Consider the following 25,447-nt stretch of genomic DNA (forward strand, 5'->3'; position numbering starts at 1 on the left):
CAACATCTTGAATCTCCAAAGACCTACACAAGGGTCCTCTTTGTAGACTTTAGTTCAGCATTCAACACCATCATTCCAGACATTCTTCTAATTAAGCTAAACCAGCTAGTGGTACCTGAACACACTTGTAAATGGATCATAAGCTTTCTAACAGACAGGAAGCAGCAGGTGAAGCTAAGCAGAATCACATCAGATATCTGTACAATTAGCACAGAGGCCCCACAAGGCTGTTTGCCCTCTCCACTTTTCTTCTCTCTATATACCAAAGATTGCATCTCAAACGATCCATCTGTTAAACTACTGAAGTTCGCAGATGACACAACAGTGATCGGTCTCATTCGAGATAATGATGAATCCACATACAGATAGGAGGTTGAACAACTAGCCTCGTGGGGCAATCAGAACAATCTGGAACTGAACACACTTGAAACGGTAGAAATGGTGGTGGACTTTAGGAGAAACACTCCCATACTACCACCTCTTACAATACTAGACAACACATTATCAACAATAGAGACCTTCAAATTTTTAGGTTGTATCATATCTCAAGACCTAAAATGGACACCCAACATCAAAAAGTCATCAAAAAAGCACAACAAAGACTGTTCTTTCTGCGCCAACTCAGAAAGCTCAAACTGCCCAAGGAGCTGCTGATCCAGTTCTACAGAGGAATTATTGAGTCTGTCATCTGCACCTCTATAACTGTCTGGTTTGATTCTGCAACCCAACAAGACAGACACAGCCTTCAGAGGATAATTAGAACTGCAGAAAAACAATTGCTACCAACCTGCCTTCCATTGAGGACCTGTATACTGCATGAGTCAAAAAGAGGGCTGTGAAAATATTTACAGACCCCTTGCATCCTGGTCAACTCCTACCCTCAAAATGACGCTATAGAGCACTGCACACCAGAACAACTAGACACCAGAACGGTTTCTTCCCAAATCCCATCACTCTGCTAAATAAATAATTCTCTCAACACTGTCAAACTAGTTACTAAGTCTGCATTATTATTAATCTTCTCATCGTTCCTATCACCCATCTCTTCCAACTTATGACTGTATAACCTTGTTGCTGGCATCCTTAAGATTTATATTGATTGTTTCCCTATGATTATCATTAAGGGTTGTACCTTATGATTCTTGACAATTGTATCTTTTCATTTATGTACTCCAAGAGCGTATGCACCAAGACAAATTCCTTGTGTGTCCAATCATGCTTGGCCAATAAAGAATTCTATTCTATTTAAAAAAAAAAAGTAGAGGGCTCTGTCAATTTAAACCAATTAAAGTATATTCCAAGGCTCCTATCAATTCCTCTTTCATGAGCATGCCTATCTCAAAGGGTTGACACTCCCTACTAATTTTATTTTCTTTTAATCTAGGAAAACCATGTGCAGGGTCACTGTTCTAAATACAAAAAGAATTGGATCTAGTGATCACCTCTTGAATCTGTAGAATTCCAATGTCTTGCCTTCTTTTTAAAAACCATCATTTTAAATTATTTGCCCTGATAGGAGACATGCAGGAGAAGTGCTTTTGGAAAATGGGAAAAATCTTTTTAGTGATCATGCCAAGGCCATTTCAAAGCTAATTTTTAAATTTAAAGTTACTAATGGGGAAATTTGAGAAATGCAAGATTGAGTTGTGGCCCAACACATTTTGAGGGCATCAGTTGGCAGTGACACTTCGTATATACCACTTTTCTCCTCTCAATTCATTTCAAATATCTCCAAGTCCCAAAGGAAATGGGGAGAGGCGAATACCCACACATACACAGAGAGACAGACATTTGTGGGTATCTGTGTGTATTAGTGAATTAATTACATATACATAGATGTCATTTGCATTTGGTATTTGGTTTATTTCCCTTCTTGTATTTCCATTTAATTTGTGGTATTTATGTTATTTTTATACTGTGAGCTGCCCAGAGTTGGCTTGGCATCAAAGTTGAACCAAATTGATGAACAAATAAGTTTAAGGACCATCCTTTCCCAAATAATTTCATTAGAAAACATAGCAGGCCTTTATTTCCATAGCTATTTTAAGACAAATCTTTCCCCTTTTAACATCTGGCAAGGTTTACATTCTGCAACAGATGCCTCCCCATCTTATTATAAGATGATGTATTAATGAGCCACCGGGACATTCTCTGATGCTGAGTTGGAATCTACCATGTAATTTTTCAACAGTTGTCTTCCCTTTTGAAAAGGGCTTTGATTTTTCAATTTTGTTATCAAGCTGCCTTAGGTTATTGTCTAACTGGAAGTTGTTAAGAAGATGCTACTTCTGTTGCCCTTGACTTTTTGCTGTTATTTTGTTTTTGGTCTTTTTATCACTTCAAAGCTTCCCGGGCTGTCCACATTTTCCAAAATGTATTGTGAGTGGTTTGGTCATGTAAATCTTTCTGGATTTAAGGGAAGTAGCCATTGAGGCTGTAGATCAGGGATGCAAAATTCAAGGCCCATTAGCTAGATGCGGCCTGTGGGGTGCTTGGATCTGGACCACAGATATCCCCACACCCCGAGGTCAAACAAAATCCTGATGCAGCCTTCAATGAAATTGAGTTTGACACCCCTGCTATAGTGTATCATATGGTCAGCAAACCATATGATACACAGGCCAAATCTGGAACGTATCACCTTACAGCTTATGAACTAAGAAGGGACAGGCAGGCAGCAGATGTTCAGGTGTGAGCCTCAACTGAGCCTAAGGTTAGGACATGCTGGATAGCAAAGATCTATCTGCAGCAGTCTTCTTATTGGTAGGCTGGCACTACCCAGTAGCTGCCCTGTTCCTTGATCTCTAGACCTGCCAGGCATGCCCACAGAGCAAGGCTCTGTATTGCCAAAATCTCTAATCTTGCTTGGGCCATCGTCACTAAAATATCTTTTTTATATTGTGGTGACCAGAACTGGATGCAGTATTCCAAGTGTGGTCTTACTAAGGCTTTGTAAGTGGTATTAGAACTTCATGTGATTTTAATTCTATCCCTTTATTAATGCAGCCTAGGATTGCATCGGCTTTTTTCGCTGTTGCCCCATACTGTTGGCTCATATTTAAGTGATTGTCCACTAGAACTCGTAAAATCCCTCTCACAGTTTTAAGCCAGGTTTTACCTAGTCTATACCTATACAGTTGGTTTTTCTTGCCTAGATGTAAAACCTGACTTTTATGTACATTGAGTCTTATTTTGTTAGATAGGGTCCATTGTTCATTGACTGTTTAATGAAGACTGAGACCCTCACACATCATCCAAGAGAAATTTCCCAAAATGTCTTGTTTAAAATAAACTTATAGGAAACCCTCTTTTTTTCTTACCATACTGAATGAGAACTATTTTTCCTATGTGGCAAGTATTTTTTCCTACTCCTTTGGCCTGGAAGGACTGTCCTCCCCCGATGGGATCTACGTTCTCTATTATCTGAAATACTGTCCTAGATCAGGGGTCTCCAACCTTGACAACTTTAAGACTTGTGGATTTCAACTCCCAGAATTCCTCAATCAGATTTGCTCTGGGAGTTGAAGTCCACAAGTCTTAAGGTTGCCAAGGTTGGAGACCCCTGCCCTAGATCAACATGAGTTAATCCAAATACCCCATCTTGATCTCCCCCCCCCATTTGATTGATCCCTATTGCTTGATCTGAGTCTGCTTTGCAAATTTCACAGGATCAGAATCAATGGATTTGGGATTAGGTTGGGGGGGGGGGGGGATGGAATTTGTTTTGACTGGAAACATTACTGCTAATTGTTCTGGAACCAGACATGAAATGAAGCAAACCTCCCCTATGTGGCTTAAGACTTCCAAATCCCATTCTGGAGGTATCGTCACAGAAACAAAGGTGCCACTGTACAGCTGTCATTGCAGTCTAGGGTGCATTGAAATAATAAACAGAAAGGCATTTCCCTGCTCATAAGCGGCATTGGCTTCTTTCTCTTGCCCCTCTGCGGTTTGTGCCATCTGGATTCATGCCATCCCGACAGAAGAGGCTGGTAAAAGCTGGGAGCAGAGTGCTGAAGACACAGCCCTTCCCTGGAGAGAAGAAAGGGGTGCTTGCTTTCCTGTCTAAAGATGGATTGCTTCCATGGCAACACTACCATTTAGATTTGGAAGGGCTGGTGGATTTATAATGATCCACTGGGAGGGGAATGAGAGAAAGAGCGCATGCAGAATGTACCAGTAAGGTATATGCTCAGAAGGAAGAGGAGAATATTTAGGATTTGGTGAGAGTCCTTTCTAAATGATTTGGCTAGAGGATCTGGTGAACAGAAGGCCTGTTGCTCAGCCTCTCTTTTGGAGGAAGATGTGAACTCAAACTAACCTTTGGATTTGTTGAAACACTCCAAGGTTAAATCCAGCGTGAATTGGTAGGCTGTGTGCACTAATACAACTCTTTGCTTTTCTGTATAATGACTGCTATAGCTAATTAGGAGCTGGTGCAGGCCTTTATTTATAGTGATCCAAACCTAGCTAAGTGCTTACCTTTGTACAGGTCAGGGATAAAATCCAGCAGGTTCTGACAGGTTCTGGAGAACCGGTAGCAGAAATTTTGAGTAGTTCGGAGAGCCGGCAAATATCACCTCTGGCTGGTCCCAGAGTGGGAAGGGAATAGGGATTTTACAGTATCCTTCCCCTGCCACGCCCACCAAGCCACACCCACCACGCCCACCAAGCCACGCCCACAGAACCGATAGTAAAAAAAATTGAATTTCACCACTGGTACAGGTGATTAGGGTTCAGATTGGAAGAAAGTGAATTAGCCCACTCCAGGATACATGTGCTGACATGAGTGGGAATTTAGCATGAGGAAGGAAGACCTAGTCTCAAACCAAGGTCAGTATAATCAGAATTTTGGGGAGCTGCTGGAAGAGTGAAGACACCTCGCATATTGTGGGTGCTATTGTGACAGATGATGACAGATTGTGGACTGTGACTCCTTTTGTCCCTCATCTTTAGCCATGTTGGCTATTCCTACAGGGAACTGGATTTCTGTATTATCAAAATGTCAACTTATCCCTATTTAGATTTTATTTAATACATGTCAATCTCGGTTATGAACATAATAAAGTAAACATTTTATGGAGTAGAGCATTTCATGGTGGATAAAATTCTTCCAAAGTTATAACATCTAATGAGAGAAATAGTTGCCCCTATATATTCAAGATCTAGCTATCTATTTGTCTAGTCATTGGAAAAGACCCTGATGTTAGGAAAGATTGCAGGCAAAAGGAGAAGGGACAGCTGAGGATGAGATGGTTATGTAGTGTCATTGATGCAGTAAACACAGAGGTGGGTTTCAGCAGGTTCTGACCAGTTCTGGAGAACTGGTAGCGGAAATTTTGAGTAGTTCAGAGAACCGGTAGTAAAAATGCTGACTGGCCCCGCCCCCATCTATTCTCTGCCTACCAAGTCCCAGCTGATCGGGAGGAAATGGGGATTTTGCAGTAACCTTCCCCTGGAGTGGGGTTGGAATGGAGATTTTACAGTATCCTTCCCCTGCCATGCCCACCAAGCCACACCCACCAAGCAATGCCATGCCCACCAAGCCACGCCCACAGAACCAGTAATAAAAGTTTTTGAGTAAACATGAATTTGAGCAAACTCCAGAAGACAGTGGAGAACTTGGCTTGGCTTGGCTTATTATGGTTCATGGGGTCATGAGGAGTCAAATATAACTTAGTGACCGAACCACAAAAGCAATCTCTCTCTTAGATTGATGCTTCAGAAGCTCAATTTGGTTTGCAAAGTACTTCCTCATCCAATTCCCCCCCCTCCAATCGCAACTTTCCAACAAAGTTGAGCATGATTTGATTTAGGGTGGGTGTCAGGACAGCCTTTTCATTACCCAAGAAAGAAAAACCCCAACTCCATTTTCATAGAGAAAGGTATCTTTTACTGAGAATGAACTGAATGCAGTCAAAGAAAAGCAAGGTCTGAAGCAAAGGCGCGAAAATTACATATAGAAAGCATCGCCCCCCCATCTGTCCAGCATTCATCACCCAATCCACAATTTCCTCAGGGGTCATGTGGTTGCCACGTCCGATGGTACAATCCTCCTGCTATGCCATGACCGTTGACCTTGAGCCATTATCAACTTCAAAGAAGACGCTGAAGCAAAGTTTTGTCCTCCTTCTCTTCCAGCTCTCTTCCCCCCTCCCAAAAATCCCAATAGCTCCCTCCTCCCCCCCGTTTCATGGCAGCCGAGCAATAAAGCAATGAAAGAGCGGACAGTGGGTCTTCCCATCTAATCCAACACCTCAACTACTGAATCACAATGGCATTTTTTAATCAGAAGCCAATTTGGTTGGGTGTGTTTTTAACACAGATGAAGATAGTTTGTCAGATTCATTAATAGTCTTTTAGTATCTTTTTTTTAAAGCACTCACCACATCTCATTTTGCAACAGGTATGTACAAGTATTACATTACATGAATATTAGGATCACAGGCTCTCACAGAAATCTCAGCTCTACTTTTCCAATTCTGAGAAATGTAGCTGCATCAAGGGCTGGCTGATGCATTTTCTTGTTAAAAGCAATTAACCTCAAGCAGATAGAAATAAGGGCAGATGGCTTTGGTTGAATATTTTGGCAGTACAATGGACATGTTACTCCAGATTAATGGACAAACTGAACACTGAATGTTTATAGCACATTTCTTTTTTAAAAAAAAAATATATGCAATGTGCCACGGACTGCATTTTTCACCACATTTTAATTTTGAATTGTGGATATAAAAAACGCCTGCTTACTGGCTTCGGGATCTCAATAAAGAAGATGAATGCTTGCTCTGTGTTTTCATTATTTCCATATTGGCATGCTCCAAATCCAAGTCCTTGCTTATTGTGATTCACACAGATAATCTCTTGGGAGTTGTTAGGCTATTTGAGGATGAGTTTGTTCAATAGAAAAGCAGGTCCCTAGGACCATGTTTGATGTAATCTACTGCTCTCCGTTTGTTTCGACGATAACTCTCCAAGTATTTCACCATTGACTGATCAAACTGGTGGTGATGGGAACTGAATCTAAAAACATCTTGAAGCCAACTGATTTGCCTAACCCTAGTTTAATGTCTTGAAGCCAACATGAGGTCATTTTCAGGTGTATTTTGCATAAAATAGCTTTGTGTTAAACACTGGTTTGCAATTCTCCGTAACTGAACGGTGTTGAACATGCTAAATTATAATTTCCGAGTCCTGTCTGTCATACGAATTATCAATTCCCAATGATCAGATATTACATTATTGTGTAACATATGGATAGATCCTCTACCATCATTAGAATGACTCAGCTGCCACTCAAACAATGGTTGCCAATCAAATACCTGTTGCTGATCAGATACAGGTAGTCCTTGGCTTACAACAGTTCATTTAGTGACCGTTTGAAGTTACAACAGCACTGAAAAAAATGACCTATGACTGTTTTTCACACTTGTCACCATTCAAGCATCTCCATGGTCATATGTGATCACTTTTTGCAACTTTCTGATAAGCAAAGTCAATGGGGAAGCCCGATTCACCTACCAACCATTTTACTAATTTAAGAACTGCAGTGATTCACTTAACAACTGTTGTAAGAAAGGTCGTAAAATAGAGCAAAACTCACTTAACAACTGTTGCTCTTAGCAACAGAAATTTTGGGCTCAATTGTGGTCTTAAGCCAAGGGCAACCTTTAGCAAGGAACGAGGTGGGAAGACAATATCACTGCCTGGGAGCTCATGAGGAAGAGGCTAAATAAATAGAACCACAGCTCAGGAACCAAATAAAGAGGCAAACTAAATAAGGAGAAAGAAGCTACCGAAAAAAAGACAGCAGCTGAGAAAACTGGGGAGAGAGAGACATACATTTTCCCCCCTGATTTTTTCTGTGAGCCATGTTCCTCATATGGAGCCAAGATTGAGAAGAAGACACGAAGGTCAAGAACCCCAGCTAGGAACAAGCAAAATGAAAAGGCTAAGAAAAAAATTCAAAACTTTGACAGGACAGAAACTGAAAACCAAAGGACAGAAATCGAAAACAGAGTGAAAGAGATAAAAATCAGTCTGAACTCTAGAAAAATGAGCATAGTTCTAGGGAGAATGACAGCATAGGGCAAGGGTCCTCAAACTTTTTAAACAGGGCCAATTCACAATCCCTCAGAAATTGGGGGCCCTGACCGGCTGAGTGGGCGTGGCTATGTAGTCATGTGACTGGATGGGCGTGGCCAATTTAGCAGTCCATTTAACAATACACACAAACTTTAATTTGCTATGCTCCTGGGGGTGGAAAGCAGGTTAGTGAAGGGATGTGGCTGCCTTGGAGTGTGTGTGAGGGACTTCTGTTCGTGTGTGTGTGTGTGTGTGTGTGTGTGTGTGTGTGTGTGTTCCTCCCTCCCCCATTCTCTCTGGAGGCTGGGAAGCTCCTTGGCCTCCAGAACCACTCTTCTGCCCCAAAATGGGCCTGTTTTTGGCCTCCTCGGCATCCAGAAGGCAGGTGGGGGCCGGCAGGTAGGTAGGACGATGTGGGCGGGGCAGGTTCGTTGTCCCGAGCGGGCTGATTAATACCTTGGGTGGGCTGTATGCAACCCGCAGCCCGTAGTTTGAGGACCCCTGGCAGAAGAATTAAGACGAGGAATATAGAGGTCAGCCAATAAACAAATACATTAAAGATACAGAAGAGGATATGAAATACAGTAAAATTGGAATTTAAAGAATGTAATGTAGATGAAGAGATCGTAGAAAGTAGATGGAAGAAAATTGTTTTATTATGAAGATTCAATTCAAAAAGTGAGATTCAACCTCACTTTTTCTTTATTTGTAAGCTTTTCTTTTTTAAAACAAAAGTCTCATCCAACCACAAAAGGAAGATTTAAAAAAAAATCTCCATTATCCAACTTTCCACTGTTTTGTGTCTATTGAATCAGGGTCCATCCAGGTTTTTATAGTTTAAAAAACAAAGAATACATGGCAGGCGGTTATTATCATTTGTGCAAGAATTGGTGCAAGCACTAATGTGACCTATATTTTCCTGTGTATTTACATGATTTAAAAAAACTCCTCAACATACAGTCACGATCGGGACCAGGATTTTCATTGATAAGCAAGGCATTTGTTATCTGAGTGATGCCTGATTTTACCACCTTTTTTTGCCACAGATGTTAAGTGAACCAATGTCGTTTTTAAGTGACCCTCATGGTTGTTAAGAGAATCCAGTTTCCCCCATTGACTTTTGTTTGTCGGAAGCTGCCTGGGTGTTCTGCCCCAGCTACGGACCCCAAAGAACGCAGCACACACAAACTCTGTACAAACCTTAGTTTACTAAAATAAAATCAGTTTTTCAAAAAAAAAAGGCTGTTAATTAACTTTCTTAACAGCCTGCAAGAATCCAAAGAATAAATAATCTTAATCTTACTATGGTTGGCAGAAAGCCCAGAAGCAATTTGCAGAAAACTAAGATCAAGACACGAAGGAGAGTGAACGAAGTTGTTCCCTGCAAATTGCTTCAGTCGGTGTTCCTCCTTAAATAGGCTAAGGGAGTAGCCAATTAGCCCCAAGCCTTACTCTCGAGGAGACCTCCTCCTGAGGAGCCACTCCTGCCTTTTTGGCAGCTCTGTGTGTCCGTGCATCGAGAAGAGGCTACTCCTCTTCGTCCTCTTCACTTAAGGAAGCTTCTGGAGGTTCTGAAGGCCCTGGCTGAATCCCCACCTCTGGCACCACATCTTCTCCAGCCTCATTGTCCGACTCGAGTGCCAGCTGCACAGGCTGCTAGCGCAGCACTACACCAGCCTCCTCGCTATCTGAATCAGCCACCAGCCGCACAAGCCGCGTACGGGCCACAACACTGGGAAGGTTGCAGATGGTGATCCCATGATCCTGAGATACTGTATTTGTAGAAAATATATGCCAGTTGCCAAGTACCCAAATTTTGATCACATGACTGTAGGGATGCTGCAACAGTCATAAGTGCAAGGACCAGTTGTAAGTCACTTTTTTGAGTGCCATTGTAACTTCAAACATTGCTAAACAAACGGTTGTAAGTTGAGGACTACCTGTTCCGCAAGTATTTCTCAAGGAAGATGCAATAAAACAGGGGTGCTTAAATCTGGCCCGTGGGGCCACCCTGAAAACAGCAAAGACCAGCCCGCAGGGCCTCTGCCACACTACATGTGGCCCTCCCGAGTTCCGTTTTCAGTGGCAGAGGGTTGCAGGAGGCCGTCACAGCTAAAAACGGACCTTGGGAGCCCGTTTTCGCTGGCAAAGCACTTGAGCCATCACAGGCAGCTCCAACACGAGTGATGTCGAGCTGGCCAAGCCCACCCTGACCCAGCCCCCCCCCAAGGTCAAACACAACCCAGATGCAGCCCTCAATGAAATTGCCCCTGCAATAATACATTAAGGCAGGTGTAATTTAAGAATGCATAGATGAATATGGGATATGGGATATTTATATTTATATAAAGATATAGAATAGAACAGGGCTCCCCTGGTTGCTGGCCACATAAGCGAAGCCCCATCCACGAAATGCAGGCAACATGCAAAACCACACTCCCTCCTCCGGTTCTCAGAAAAAACTTTTTCCATGGAACTAGTTCCTGGTGCCCAAAAGGTGGGGAGCCAGTGGAATATAATATTCAGGGGTGAATATGACAGGTTCTGGAGAACCGGTAGCAGAAATTTTGAGCAGTTTGGAGAACCGGTAGCAAAAATTTTGAGTAGTTTGAAGAACAAGCAAATACCACCTCTGGCTGGCCCCAGAGTGGGGTGGGAATGGAGATTTTGCAGTATCCTTCCCCTGGAGTGGGATGGGAATGGAGATTTTGCAATATCCTTCCCCCAGGATTGGGGAGGGAATGGGGATTTTGCAGTATCCTTCCCCTGGAGTGGGGTGGGAATGGAGATTTTGCAGTATCCTTCCCCTGCCACACCCACCAAGCCACACCACACCCGCCACGCCACGCCCACAGAACCAGTAGTAAAAATATTTGGATTTCACCACTGATAATATTTATAGCAATATATAAATATGAAGAATAATGTCAAAAGTCTTTTGAAGCAAGAGATTCTTAAACTGTCAATGAATATATCAAAAAGGGAGATATGTTTTCAAACATCTTGGTGTAGAGGACTAATATATTTTAGTTTAACATACTTACTTTTCCTATAGTTTCTGAGTACGTGAAGTCAACCAAACTGGGAAGCCACCGTTTAATGATAATTTTGTCCTCTATCTGAACAAAATCCTATGGTTAATGGGTTTACAACAAGCAAAGTTGACTTGTTTGGAAATTAACTGTAGTTCATAGTTCTGCAATAGAAGATGACATACTTAATTGTGGCTTCTCAGCTTGGCTGCTCTTCATGAAAAAGGAAGACCAAAGTGCCTTTGTTCAGGTTTGTGAGGTTTCTGTATATACTGATTTATCAAGCCAGGATGTGTTCATCCAAATGTGACCTAACATCAGAGGTATAATGGAAAAATAATTACTTTGCATGAAGATTAATTTAAGTTTCTCGCACTATGAAATCTGAATCATGGCTTTAGTCAGAGGCTTTCAAGCCGTTTCCTTATTTGTTTATGATTTCCCGTCTTCCTTTCTTTTTTGTTATTTTAAAAGGATAATCAATTACCCTTCATTCCCACAAATATATGCAGCAGTGTGGGAGTAGCTTTGACTCCAACTGGTTTCTGAAGCTTCAAAGATCAGCTTTCCAACTCATCTTGTGCCATTAGCTCCTTGGGAGTCCTGAAACACTGTTATTTTTCAGCTTCATCTCCTGATCTGTTAACTGAGAGTATTTCTTCTCTGCCTCTCGATGGTTATTGCAAAAAAAAAAAAAATTAATGAAAACAGGCATTGTGAAGTGCTGTAAAATTGTTGGAGAGAATAACAGAGTTGGAAGGAACTTCAGAGGTCTTCCCTGCTCGAGCAGGAAATCCTATACTTTTTCAGATAAAAAGTTAACCAATCTCTTCTTTAAAACCTCCAACTTTGGGGGGCAAGTTGTTCCACTGATTAATTGTTCCTAACTAAGGAAATTTCTCCTTAGTTCTAGGTTTAGTTTGTACGCATTGCTTCTAGTTCTGCCTCCAGGTGCTTTGGAGAATAGGTTGACCTCCCTCTTCTTTGTGGCAACCCCAGATCTATACTAGTCTCCCTTTATTTCTTTGTCAGTAAATATAAATTTAACACAAAATAGTTTGTCGTGAAAGCGACTGCCTGAGGGCTTCTCCTGGATTGGGACTGAAAGGCGAAAAGGAAGCGGTATGCTCCTTCCCATATTTGGGTAGACCAGGTTGCTTCAATAGAAAACCCATATGTGTGTGTGTGTGTATAATTTATTATTATTATTAAAAAACTTTTTTTCCTTTTAGCAGCATAGACCATTGTCAATTAAATGCATTCTACTAGGTTAATGCAACCCAGAGGACACTATTTATAATTATAATAATTGCATTTTTGTTTCTTTTGCCAGCTGGTGATGGAGTTCTGTGGTGCTGGATCTGTTACTGATCTGATCAAGAACACAAAAGGGAACACTTTGAAGGAGGAGTGGATTGCCTATATCTGCAGGGAGATTTTACGGGTATGTGTCCAAAGTGAGCTAACTATCTCTGTTAACAACCATGTCATTGCATCAAACCTGTACAGAAATAATGCTAGTTCCTTCCAAACGGTTTACACATCAGAAGCCAAAATATATCAACAGATGATATATATAACAGACCGCATTTTATGGCAAAATTTCCAGGCTGAATTGTGGTTGTAAGTTGAGAACTACCTATAGTAATTTAAACTTTGCAGTGGAATGTGAAGGTTAGAATGGAAGACGGTGGTGAGAAAAAGGAAAAATCCATTTCTAAAGCTATATCCTGAGCTTATAAATTAATTTGCTAAGAGCTAATGTTATGCCTGTACCTAATCTCTGTTCTGAATTTAGTTGCTGAGAAAAGAGTCACAAGATAGAAGATGGCTCCAAATGCTTGGTGGCTAGTCATTAGAGGATTGTATGAATGATTCATAGTCACTTAAATCCAATTTATAATGAATGAATGAAAGTTATTTGGCTCCCTTCCTTGTTTGTCTTTGAAAGCTGCTATTTCTTTTTAGAAAGAAAACGCCTTCTTTAATATTAATAGGAGCAGATGTATTAAAATTAGAGTTCCAGATCCAGATTTATAGAAATGGGAAAAATCATTCAAAGTAGAGATGAAGAAAGATATTTTCACACAGAGGGACTCAAATGGAACAAGAAAATTGGGAAATGATTTTTTTTTAACTACCATTTAGAATTCCTACAAATTCTTATACAGAGTGGGAATCAGGATAATTTCTGGATGTTATTATGTTCTATGTGGAAATCATTTCACTTTTTATTTACATAGCAAAGTCAGCTATGATATGCAGGTTCCACAAGAAATGGAAGACTTGCTATATGTTACAATCTGTCTGACACTTTTTTTAAAAAAAATTATTTCTTTTATGGAAATCCATAAAATGTTCACACTACAGCTAGGTTTTCTGCTGGAATCCTCTCAATGGCCATAGATCCAAATGAAGCACAGTTTTATTTCAGAAGTGAGTGGACTTCACCCTTTTAGGATTTGCTGAATTCAATCTGATATCGCCATTCTGAGATCCACTAGTTAGTGCCTCCTGCAAATGACTTTTAGTTATCTGGAAGTGAAGATACAGAATGCAGGAACTTGACAGCTTAAGAATCCTTCAATTCTTAAAGAATCCTTCAAGACATTGATTCTTTACAGGTTACTCTAAGGCAGGGGTGTCAAACTCGATTTCATTGAGGGCTACATCAGAGTTGTGTTTGACCTTGGCGGCCCGGGATGGGCGTGGGCAGGGTGGGCGTGACCAGTTCAACATCACTCATGTCAGGGTGGCCCGAGCGCTCTGCCAGAGAAAACGGGCTTCCGAGCTCCGTTTCAGGTGCGATGGCCTCCTGCAACCCTCTGCCAGTGAAAATGGAGTGCTGCCCGCGGCCCTAACAAGCTCCGTTTTCAGCTGCGATTGCTCCATTTTTGCTGGCAGAGGCACTCGAGGCCAGTCCTTCGCTGTTTTCAGGGCGGCCCTACAGGCCAGATCTAAGCACCCCGTGGGTCGTATCTGACCCCCAAGCTTTGAGATTGACACCCCTGCTCTAAGGTCTTTTTATTGCAGCATGATAACTTGAGAAGGGGGAAGGATAAAAGTCATTGTTAAATAATTGGTAGGTAGAAATCCTTTTCAGACAGTGGAGGACAGGTAGGCCTAGCTATGGTCCAGTGGTAGGATTCAAAATTTTTTACTACCAGTTCTGTGGGCGTGGCAGGGGAAGGATACTGTAAAATCTCCATTCCCTCCCCAATCCAGGGGAAGATTACTGCAAAATCCCCATTTCTTCCCAATCAGCTTGGACTCGGGAGGAAGAGAATAGATGGGGGCGGGACCAGTCAGAGGTAGTATTTCCTGGTTCTCCGAACTACTCAAAATTTCCGCTACCGGTTCTCCAGAACTGGTCAAAACCTGCTGAAACCCACCTCTGGTATGGTCCATCATATCACGAAGAGTCAGACATGACTTAGCAACTGAACAACAACAAAGAAATATTTTCTCATCATTGATTTGTACTTTGAATATACCTGGTTTCTCTTTCAATCAATAAAGAGATGCATACGTTATGAGTGTATAACACTTTTTTTTAAAGAAAAAGCAAGTTATATTTTAAGCAATTGGATGACAAATAAAAGTGGAGAACAATTTAGTCAGGTATACCTGAGAGAGTTGACAGCCAGATGACTGCAGGCCCACCACTAAGCTGACAGCCTTGGCTGATTTTTTGACATTTTTAACTTTGTGGCAACAAGGGAACAATTCAATAATTTGTACCTGATTCATTACTCATCTACTTTAAAAACTGACTTTCCAGTTTATAAGTGTAAGTTCCAGCTTGTGCAACCATGTCTTCTCGAGGCAGAAATAAAAATACCACTGTTCATGAATCACACTATTGCTTGCTTTTCATAGTAATTTGCTAACGTGTTGCAGCTGAATTGTTTACTCTAAATAAACAAGTGCTTTGTTACAATTCTAAATAGCAAACAACGCTTTGGGAAGTTTTTAGATTGTATTTTCATTTTCAGATTGAATTCTTACACTGTCTTTTTTATGACCCTTAATACTAAGGGCCAGTGGTGGAATTCAATTTTTTTTTATTACTGGTTCTGTGGGCGTGGCTTGATGGGTGTGATTTGGTGGGCGTGGCAGGGGAAGGATACTGCAAAATCTCCATTCCCACGCCACTCCAGGGGAAGGATACTGCAAAATCCCCATTCCCTCCCCACTCCTGGGGGAAGGATATTGCAAAATCTCCATTCCCACCCCACTCTGGGGCCAGTCAGGTATTTGCCGGTTCTCCGAACTACTCAAAATTTCCGCTACCAGTTCTCCAGAACCTGTCAGAACCTGCTGAATAGCACCCCTGCTAAGCGGTAAAAAGACTCTCATAAAACAAAAGCACAGAAGCTTTTCAGAGTTGAAGCTTGTACAGTCCTTCTGTAAAAGTGTACTCTTTAAAGTGAATATAGTAAGGCCAAAATTAAAAAAAAAAAAGCAGAGGTATTTGAAAAAATATTTAAATGAAATCATATGTGGTTATAGGATTACTTTCATAAATTTTAAAATTATATTTTTTAAAATATATAATTATTTTTAAAAGAAATACAGTTTGGAAAAAAGGAATGCAGGTAGTCCTCGATTTATGACCACAATTGAGCCCAACATTTCTGTTGCTAAGTGAGACAGCTAAGTGAACTTTGTCCCATTTTACGACCTTTCTTTCCAGAGTTGTTAAGTGGTTGTTAAATTAGTACCAGGCTTGTTAAGTGAATTTTCTCCATTGCCCCGATGGGAAATCTGCCCTTCCCCATTGACTTTTCCTGTCAGAAGGGTGCAGTCACATGACCCCAGGACACTGAAATTGACATAAATATGAGTCAGTTGCCAGGGGTCCGAATTTTGATCACATGACTATTGCAATGCTGCAACAGTCATAAGTATGAAAAACATTCATAAGCCACTTTTTCAGCGCCTTTGTAGCTTCAAATGGTCACTAATCGAGCTGTTGTAAGTCGAGGACTACCTGTAGTAGGACTTTAATATTTGAAACCAAGTATCTACAGTATTTATCGATGTTATGTTATGATGAGGTACGAGAAAAGATGACAGCTTGAGTGGTTAGCCGATTTTCTGTGAAAAAGTTTCTGTTGCCTCAATTTTTTGCTAAACGGCCTACCCACTATCAAACATTTCAAATGTTTTGCTTAGGTTTGAGCCATTCCCCCAAACTATATGCTTTCCTGTCTGTTGCAGTGTTTCTCAATCTGAGCAACTTTAAGTTGCGTGGACTTCAAGTCCCAGAATTCCCAGCCAATGGAGGTTGAGAAACACTGGTCTGATGATAGATAGCAGCTTCCAACAGTCTGCCCAAAATTAGGTGGCTTTTGCTACCTAATGAATATAGTTATTTGCCCATTATATATTGGGTAGAATGTATAGAGCAGGGGTATCAAACTCGATTTCATTGAGAGCTGCATCAGGGTTGTGTTTGACCTTGGGGGCCGGATGGGCGTGGCCAGGGTGGGTATGACCAGCTCAACATCACTCATGCCAGGGGCACCTGTGGTGGCCCGAGTGCTCTGCCAGTGAAAACGGGTTCCCAAGGTCCATTTTTGGCGGTGATGGCCTCCTGCAACCCTCTGCCAGTGAAAACGGAGCTCTGTTTTCGCTGGCAGAGGCACCATGGGCCACTCTTTTGCTGTTTCCAGGGCGGCTCCACGGGCCAGATCTAAGGCCTTGAGTTGGATACCCCTGGTATAGAGGATGGCTGAAAAATTATTTTAAGGAAAAGGATATTAAACTTTGACTTACGAATTTTACTCACCGGTGTTACGCATGTGTGTATACATGTAAATTTCCATTTCATTATTCTTCTTGCATTTAAGAATAGTAAAATGTTAAAAAGTAGCAAATAAAAGACAGTATACACAATTCAGTACAATAATCTTAAAAATCATTACTTAACCAGTGCTGGGTTTCCTTTAATTTTGTCTTCTCAAAATCAAAATCAAAATAAATACATTCATATATATTGATATTGATATTGTTTCCTGATTGCTTATTTGTATCCTATGACTATCATTAAGTGTTGTACCTTATGATTCTTGATGAATGTATCTTGTCTTTTATGTACTGAGAGCATATGCACCAAGACAAATTCCTTGTGTGTCCAATCACACTTGGCCAATAAAAAGTCTATTCTATTCTATTCTATTATAGTTATTATGTCTCTCACTGACTTCTCTAGGGCTTGAGTCATCTCCATCAACACAAAGTGATCCATCGAGATATTAAAGGCCAAAATGTTTTGCTGACTGAAAATGCAGAAGTTAAACTAGGTAAGTTTTGGGGACGGTGGCTTTTTATTTAAACAAAATACTAGGAAGAATGAAATGAGGCTTTATTTAGAAATATTCATTATTCATATTCTAAGGCAGGGGTCCCCAATCCCCTGGGCCGCGGCCTGTTCAAAACCGATCCCTGAGAGAGATGGGTAAACGTATGTGTGTGAAGCTCCACCTATACAAGTGGCGGAAAACATGAACACAAATGCCCTCCATTGAAGCACCTCCACTTGCGCGAGTGGAGCTTCACTCATAAGTGCGAAAGTGCCTGCCACTTATGTGAGTGGAGTTTCACATGTGAGTGCAAGCACCCTCTGCTCGTGCGCAAGGCTCCATTCATGGGTCAATGTGCCCACCACTCGCTCACATGTAGCTTGTGCATGCATGTGCACACCTGCCACACACACACACACACACACACACACACACACACGCACACGCACCGGGCAAGGGCAACAAGCTGGAAAGGTTGGGGACCTCTGTTCTAAGGACTACCAAAGCTGAGAATTTCTTTTAAGTTTCTAAGAAGTAGACCTGAACATTGACTTTATATCAATCCTATTTTACTCAAGAAACTTGGGAGAAAAAGAAATTCAGGATTCATGGCCATGATGAACCCTAGAATGTACAGCAATATGCAACCAAAAGGCTGTGAAGAATACTAGAAACATGGCCTTCATTCTTTGAAGTTGTTATGTTCTTAGAATAAAACCCTTAAAATTCTTGAAAGATTATGCTCTTTTTTTAAAAAAAAATGAAGAGATTCTGGCTAGGCAAATCAGCATGCCATAATCCTTTCCAACTGTCACTTTTGCTCTCAATGTCACTTCAAATTTTCTTGAGCATTTTTACAGTACACCCCAGCCTATTTAAAATATGTTAATTTTGGATGGGTATTGAATAGGTAAAAGACGCTATTTCAAGGATTTATACATTAAACATTAGTTGGTCCTTGAAAGGATGCGGCCAGAATGTTTAAAGTAGAGTTGGTTTCAAAAATAACTAGAAGAGATCAGCAATATTATTTGTGCAATTCTACTGTAGCTGAGCTACAATGCATTCTTCAAGGAGCTCAAAATATAGATCTCTGGTACTTAAAAAAACAAAACAAACTTTGTTGAATTTTGCTAGAAATGGTGTATGATCTGATTCAGTGCTAATCCAAAATTCGAGCAGTATAAAAATAAATAAATAAATCTCAGACTATGAAGTAGGACATTTTATTTGCCTCAACTTTCATAGTTGAATTATTGCAAAAAGGTACTTTGATACAGTCTTGATATAGATTCATAAGAAGGAAATACTAAAATGCATCTTCTAAAACTAAGAACAAAATTTTAGATAACTCCATTTCAAGTTTCTAGCATTGGTGTTGGAAGTCTTTTCTGGCCTGTGGCATAAAATAATTTTATGATCTACAATGATCAAGATGCTTCTTTTTGTAGACTTGTTGCAAGGCAGCTTGATCAGGAATCTGGTAGACCTTTCCCCACTAACACATTTTGTTAAAAGCTCTTATGAGCTGTAGTTTACTTTATTAGATGATGCACAGAGTGACTAGACTGATGTAGGATTTAAATTGGGGTGAGGTAGGGAAAAGTAGCAAAAGAGAGGGGAAGCTAGATGGATTATACAGATGAAGGTTACAAATAAGACAAATTACAAATACTTTATCAATTAAGAATTGTAATGTGAAATTGCACAAAACCTTTTGATATGTGATATTCTTCCCCTGTTGAATTCCATAAAGATTCTTGGTCTACAAAACAGCCTATTTGATTTGACCCCCACATCCATTTGATACAGGAGAAAAATTATAGGGTGGAGTGAGGGGCTGAAATTTCTTAGTACTCTGAAATGAATTGCCTTGTTCATGGGGGGGGGAGGTGTCATCCGATGTGAAATTTAGTTTATGTTCATTTAGCGAGATCAACTTTTTTTTTTTTTTTACCTCATTCAAATTCTCCTATTTTCAATTCCCAGTGGATTTTGGAGTCAGCGCTCAACTAGACAGAACAGTTGGTCGAAGAAATACATTTATTGGAACACCCTACTGGATGGCACCTGAGGTCATCGCCTGTGATGAAAACCCTGATGCTACTTATGATTTCAAGGTATCGATAGCTATTGGCATAGATCCCATTTAGCAACCAAAACTGTTTTAGTCATAGAAAATAAGAGTGCGGGTTGTAGGAGATCTAGGATCAGACCTGGTTTATGTACTGGAGCAATCTCAAGGACAAAATAGATTACAGGCAAAATGTGAAGCATTTCCGTTTATGAGAGAGAACATTAGGGTAAAGACAGCTAGATTACTAGGAAAGTTGGTGGACTATGGGTGAAATTTGCAAGATGACAAGAAAGATACCCAGAGACATATGGGGAAGGAATCTTGCTACTGATTCAGGTAAAGTTTTTGGTTTAAACCCAGGAGTCAGCAACCTGTGGCTCTGGAGCCACATGTGGCTCTTTCACCTCTGCTGCGGCTCCCTGTCACTCAAAATATGCGTCACAATCGCCAATGTGTGACACTCATCAGCACGCGATTTATTGATCCCCGATAGGCCAACCATGGATAAATCCAAGCACGGGAAGGGTTTTGTGACTTCCGGTGTTTTATTTTCTGTGGTAAACAGGTCCAAATGGCTCTTTGAGTATTTAAGGTTGCAGACTCCTGGTTTAACCAAAGAATGTATACCTCATATAAGCTGAGTTTAGGTATTTGTATGTGATGGCTATGCTGGTTGTGTTTCCTTTACATTTAGAGCTTTGAAAAGCTCATTATTGTACAAACTGAAAAATCCAGATTTGGGTCTCAGCCAGTCCTGAAACAATATTTCAGAGGGAACACAATGTATATGACTTAATTAATAATGAACAGTGCAATCAGAGAACAAATTATTATCTCACATTAATTCTAACTTTAGCTTTCTTTTCCTTCCTTCCTTCCTTCCTTCCTTCCTTCCTTCCTTCCTTCCTTCCTTCCTTCCTTCCTTCCTTCCTTCCTTCCTTTCTAGAAAGGCTTAACAAAGTTAAAAACCATAAGAGAAAAAAAAGAGAATAAAGAAGAATAGTAAATAGTGAAAATAGAAATAAGAAAAAGAAAGATTACAATCTTTATCTTCTTGACAGCAGTTACACATTTTTGTGTTGCTTCTCTCTCTTATGTTGCATTATAATTTCCTTCTTTCCATAAGCTACCCTTTCTAACTTTCAAACTGATAAACCTGTTAGCTTTTCTTTTGGAAAAAAAGCTGCATGGCTACATTTGAGATCAGACCTCAAATCAAAACCCTGAGCTGTGTGTCTCTGTATCTGTGTGCTTGTGTGTTCACTAAATGTTATTTTGAAAGAATTGTTTCAGACAAGGGATCAAGGGGATAGATGATGAAAACTATGGAAGATGTCTTGATGCCGTTGCTGTACTTGTAAGGACAACTGTATAAGGGCAAGATTTGAGTCATGATGTCATTGGATGTGTGTCATCCTCTCTTATGGAAGTTGCTTTTTGCAATGAACACTTTGGAAAAGGGGGGAAATTCTCAAAGAAACAATTTACAAATGGAAAGGTTAGTTTTTCTTCAAAAGAAAAGCATACAAATTGAACATATCTGTTGAAGCAGTTGCTTGGTCCTCAGTTATTCTAAAAATCTTTCCATGATTTTCCTGCCCTGCAGGATAATTATCCCAGGAATATCTTTGAACTGGATGCCCCAGCACAATGACATGGAAGCACAGATCAGTTTAATGACAACACAGAAGGCAAAGACAGGCCCAAAGAGGAAAAGGCTTATAGTTGCAGAGATTACTTAATGCTCTTTCTCTGATATTAAAATATTTTCTAGACATATTTATCTTGAACTAATGCTACTTTTTATTTATTTATTTTATTTATTTATATTTAAATTTATATACCGCCCTTCTCCCGAAGGACTCAGAGCAGTGAACAGCCAAAGGTAAAAAACATAGAATACAGAAATTTAAAAGCAGTTTAAAATATATTAAATAATTTGGCCCAACAATTAAAATACCCCATTTAAAATTCAAATTAAAATTAGCAATTGGAGAAGTTAGGCCAGCCCGGCTTGTTGAAATAAAAAAGTCTTGAGGGCCCGGCGGAAGGTACGTAAATCCGGAATCGTCCGTATCTCCGGGGGGAGCTCGTTCCAGAGGGCAGGTGCTCCCACAGAGAAAGCTCTCCTCCTGGGGGCCGCCAGTCAACATTGTTTGACCAACAGCACCCCGAGGAGCCCCTCTCTGTGGGAGCGTACTGGCCGGTGGGAGGCTCTCAGTGGCAGAAGGTGGTCTCGTAGATATCCAGGTCCTAAGCCATGGAGCGCTCTAAAGGTGGTCACCAACACCTTGAATCGCACCCGGAGGACCACCGGGAGCCAGTGCAGCTCGCGCAGGAGAGCTGTTACATGGGATCGCCATGACGCTCCTATAATCACCCGCGCGGCCGCATTCTGGACCAGTTGGAGCCTCTGGGTGTTCTGCAAGGCGAGTCCCATGTAGAACCCCACTTTGTGGTTCAGATAAAAGTGGAGGCACACTGATCCTTCCTCAAATAGGGAGAAAATCCAGATTTAAATCTACCCCTCAACAGTCAGTCTCACTGTGGGTTCTTGGGCCATTTGCTATCTTCAGCCTAACTTTACTGGAGCATTACTACATAGGAGAAACAGAGGAACATCGTGCATGCTAAAAATAAGTTGTAATTTCACTGGTAACAAAAAGTGGTATTCAGCCAATTTGGACCGGTTTGCCAGAACCGGTAGCAGAAATCGTGAGTGCCCCCCCCCCCCGGCTCTATGCCATCCATTTAGGTGGTTTTTTGAGACCAGGCACATACACGGAAGGTGCGTGCACCAACAAAGCGCATGCGTGGAAGGCATTTGTGAACCGGTAGGGAAAGTAAGTGAATACCACCCCTGCTGGTAACTATAACCTCTTTTCCTAAATATATGAGGATTGTGGTGCATTCAAAGCTATGTGTTCATGAAGCTTTATCTTCTTGAGAAAGATCAAAAGCAGCCAACCTTCTTAACCCGGTTGGTTAAGAAAGTTGAAATCCCCTTTGTATGCTCACTTAAAAGCAGACAGCAGATCCATTTTCTGAGCGACAGAAACTTGTCAAAAGACCTTCTGCAGACCTTCTGTTTTGCCATCATTAAATAGTTTCCTTGCTGGTTTTCTGTTCTGAACACAGCTCAAAGAGAAAAATGTTCCATAAGGCAGTCACCGGAAAGATATTGATTTGGGATTTGTCATTGCAGTTAAAATTTCAGGCCAAATGCTTCTGTCAGTGCTGTGGGACTACATGCATTTTTCCTTTTTCTCCCAACATAATCATTTACAATAAACAGGTATAGCAGGGACAGACACATGGAAAACACCAGAACATCTTACAGACTGTAAGCCTAAAGTCAGAGTCAAGGACTTCAGGGGTTGTTAATAGAACTGATTGCAGGTAGTTCTGAACAAACAATTGAGCCCAACATTTCTATTGCTAAACAAGACAGTTGTTACATGAATTTTGCCCCATTTTCCAACTTTTCTTGCCACAGATCTTAAGTGAATCACTGCAGCTGTTAAGTTAGTAACTCGTTTAAGTGAACCTGCCACCGTGGCACAGAGGTTAGAGTGCAGTACAAATTTCTCACTTAGCAACATCAATTTTGGACTCAGTTGTGGTTATAAGTTGAGGACTGCCTGTATTTGTTCCAGTTTCTTGATGTGGCTACTTCCAAGTGAGCTCTCACCAAGCTGTGAAAAAAGATTTTCTTCTTAAATTGATCAATAACTTCGTGTGAAAAAAGATTTCCTGAATGCAGTTAGCAGAAAATCCAGACTCAACCCAGCCAGCCACAGTTTTGGAATCTGTTTAGCTATTTTAGAATCTAGGCTGTAGTGGTGGTGCAGTGGTGGGTTCCTCCCGGTTCAGTGCAGTTCAGCCGAGCCGGTAGTGGTGACGATATGACGTCACCGAACCGGTTCTCCCCCCCACCCTCCCACGTTATTCTTACCTTTTATTTGGTCCCACCCCCAATCTATTGCTGCCTCCTGAGTCCCAGCTGATGACTAGAGGGAAAAAAACTGTTTAAACTCTTGCCACGGGGCTTCAAAGGGCCGTCCTACAGCTGATCAGTGTTAAAAGCAAACAAATGAGTCGGGTCGTAAGTGCGAGGACTGGTCGTAAGTGCGAGGACCTTCCAGAAATGACTGACCAGCTAACCACGCCCACCTAGTCACATGACCTCCAAGCCACACCCACAAAATAAGCCACGCCCACAGAACCGGTAGTAAACAAATTTAGAACCCACCCCTGCGGTGGTGGTATTTGATCTTTACCATTTGCAGCTCATAAAAGCATTACTAAACCAGCTAATTTGATTACCAGGCAGCAGAAACAGGTATGGGCCACCAAAGGAGGATTTGTTGATAGTTAAATGATTTGAAAGAGGCAGTGATCAAACTCTTGCTGAAGAAAGAAAAAAATCCTCATTGGATCCAGCAGAATTGAACAACTACAAGTTTGTTTCAGAGCTGCACTTTGTGTTGAGTTGGTGAGGTCACTGCACAGCTCAAATTTTGGAGAAAACGGGGGGGGATTAGAAACCGATATTGGAGAAAACGGGAGGGGGGGTTGGAAATAGCATCAATTGCCATAGAGCTGTGGTGGCATAGTGGTTAGAACACAGTACTGCAGACTATTTCTGCTGACTGCCAGCAGTTTGGCAGTTCAGTTCTCACTAGCTCAAAGTTGACTCAGCCTTCCATCCTTCCGAGGTGGGTAAAATGAGGAGCCAGATTGTTGGGGGCAATAGGCTGACTCTGTAAACCGCTTAGAGAGGGCTGTAAAGCCTTGTGAAGCAGTATATAAGTCTAAATTCTAATGGATTATTTGCATCATGACCTGGAACAGGAAGTATGTTGCTATAATTTTTCTTTCCCCTTCAAAGTTATTTAACGTTAATAGAGAATCACAGTCCTATTAAGTTAGTGAAATTACTTGATGGGTGGCATTGCCCTCTCCTGCAGAGATTAATTTTGAATGCCAGTGGCTCTATTGTATTGTTTTGTGCTGTAGGATGTCTAATGAAGTCTACCGTGTTCTTCTCTCCACTGTAACACTGATGTTCAACTATTTTACCAAAAGTTTGAAATCTGATATGATCCAGGGGTGGGCTGCTGGGGGTTCGCAGGAGTTCATGAGAACCTCTAGCTAAGATTCTGTGCAGTTCTGAGAACCCCCAAATCCCACTCCTGGCTGGCCCTGCCCACCCCACCCCTCTCCTCCCAAGAGTCCCCACGTGGCCCATTTTGGATGCATGTAAGTGCAGGGCACGCGCTGAGGCTTGGGGAAGGAGAAAAACAGGCTTACTGAAAGTTCGGGAGGGCTTCCAGAACTTGGGGTGGCCGTTTTCACCTTCCCAGAGTCTTAACCTCCGGAGCCCGGGGAGGGCAAAAACACCCCCCCTCGCCATGGTGCAGGAGGCTGACTAGGCCATGCCCACCATGGACACGTCCACCCAGCAATCTGGCAGAAAACCCCTTGCTAAAATTTTTGAAGCCCACCACTGATATGATCTGAAATAATTAGACTTTTCTCCTCTTCATCCCTGTATATCCACAGATGAAGAATGCTTTTTGGGCATATTCTTGGATAGCTGGGTCAAATTATCATTTATTGTCTTAATCTAATGGAGAAAAATTAGGCCTGTGACTCTCATTTAGACTACAGTATTTTAATGATGTTATATTGGGATCCCTTTGAAGACTATGAGAAACTACAATTAGTACAGAATATGGTAACTTATTTCATGGTAGAAATAGGCCATGGAGGATATGTAATTCTGCTCTTAGTTTGGTTGTACTAAAATCTAGATCTTTTATTATATTAAGACCGCTTCCTGGTGATCTTAATATAATATAATATAATATAATAACATAATATAATATAAATATTATATTATATTAATATAATAAAGCCCTAAGTGGCCTTTATTCCATGTT

The 25,447-nt window shown here is 41.1% G+C and overlaps 1 protein-coding gene across 4 annotated transcripts in view; it reads left to right on the forward strand.

Moving 5' to 3' along the window:
- The window catches only part of TNIK (TRAF2 and NCK interacting kinase), a 273,951-nt gene that overhangs the window by 126,976 nt on the left and 121,528 nt on the right, over nucleotides 1-25,447 (forward strand). For 3 of the 4 annotated variants that reach the window (XM_070945925.1, XM_070945923.1, XM_070945924.1), the window contains exons 4-6: nucleotides 12,451-12,561; nucleotides 17,335-17,425; nucleotides 19,415-19,545. In XM_070945925.1, the coding sequence (XP_070802026.1) occupies nucleotides 12,451-12,561; nucleotides 17,335-17,425; nucleotides 19,415-19,545 (333 nt within the window). Of the gene's footprint in view, nucleotides 1-12,450; nucleotides 12,562-17,334; nucleotides 17,426-19,414; nucleotides 19,546-25,447 lie in introns of those variants that run through there. The other variant, XM_070945926.1, reaches the window with a different exon arrangement.

Source organism: Pituophis catenifer, unplaced genomic scaffold (assembly GCF_029215685.1).
Source record: "Pituophis catenifer annectens isolate HBS135680 unplaced genomic scaffold, rPitCat1.0.hap2 SCAF_6, whole genome shotgun sequence".
Taxonomy (NCBI): domain Eukaryota; kingdom Metazoa; phylum Chordata; class Lepidosauria; order Squamata; family Colubridae; genus Pituophis; species Pituophis catenifer.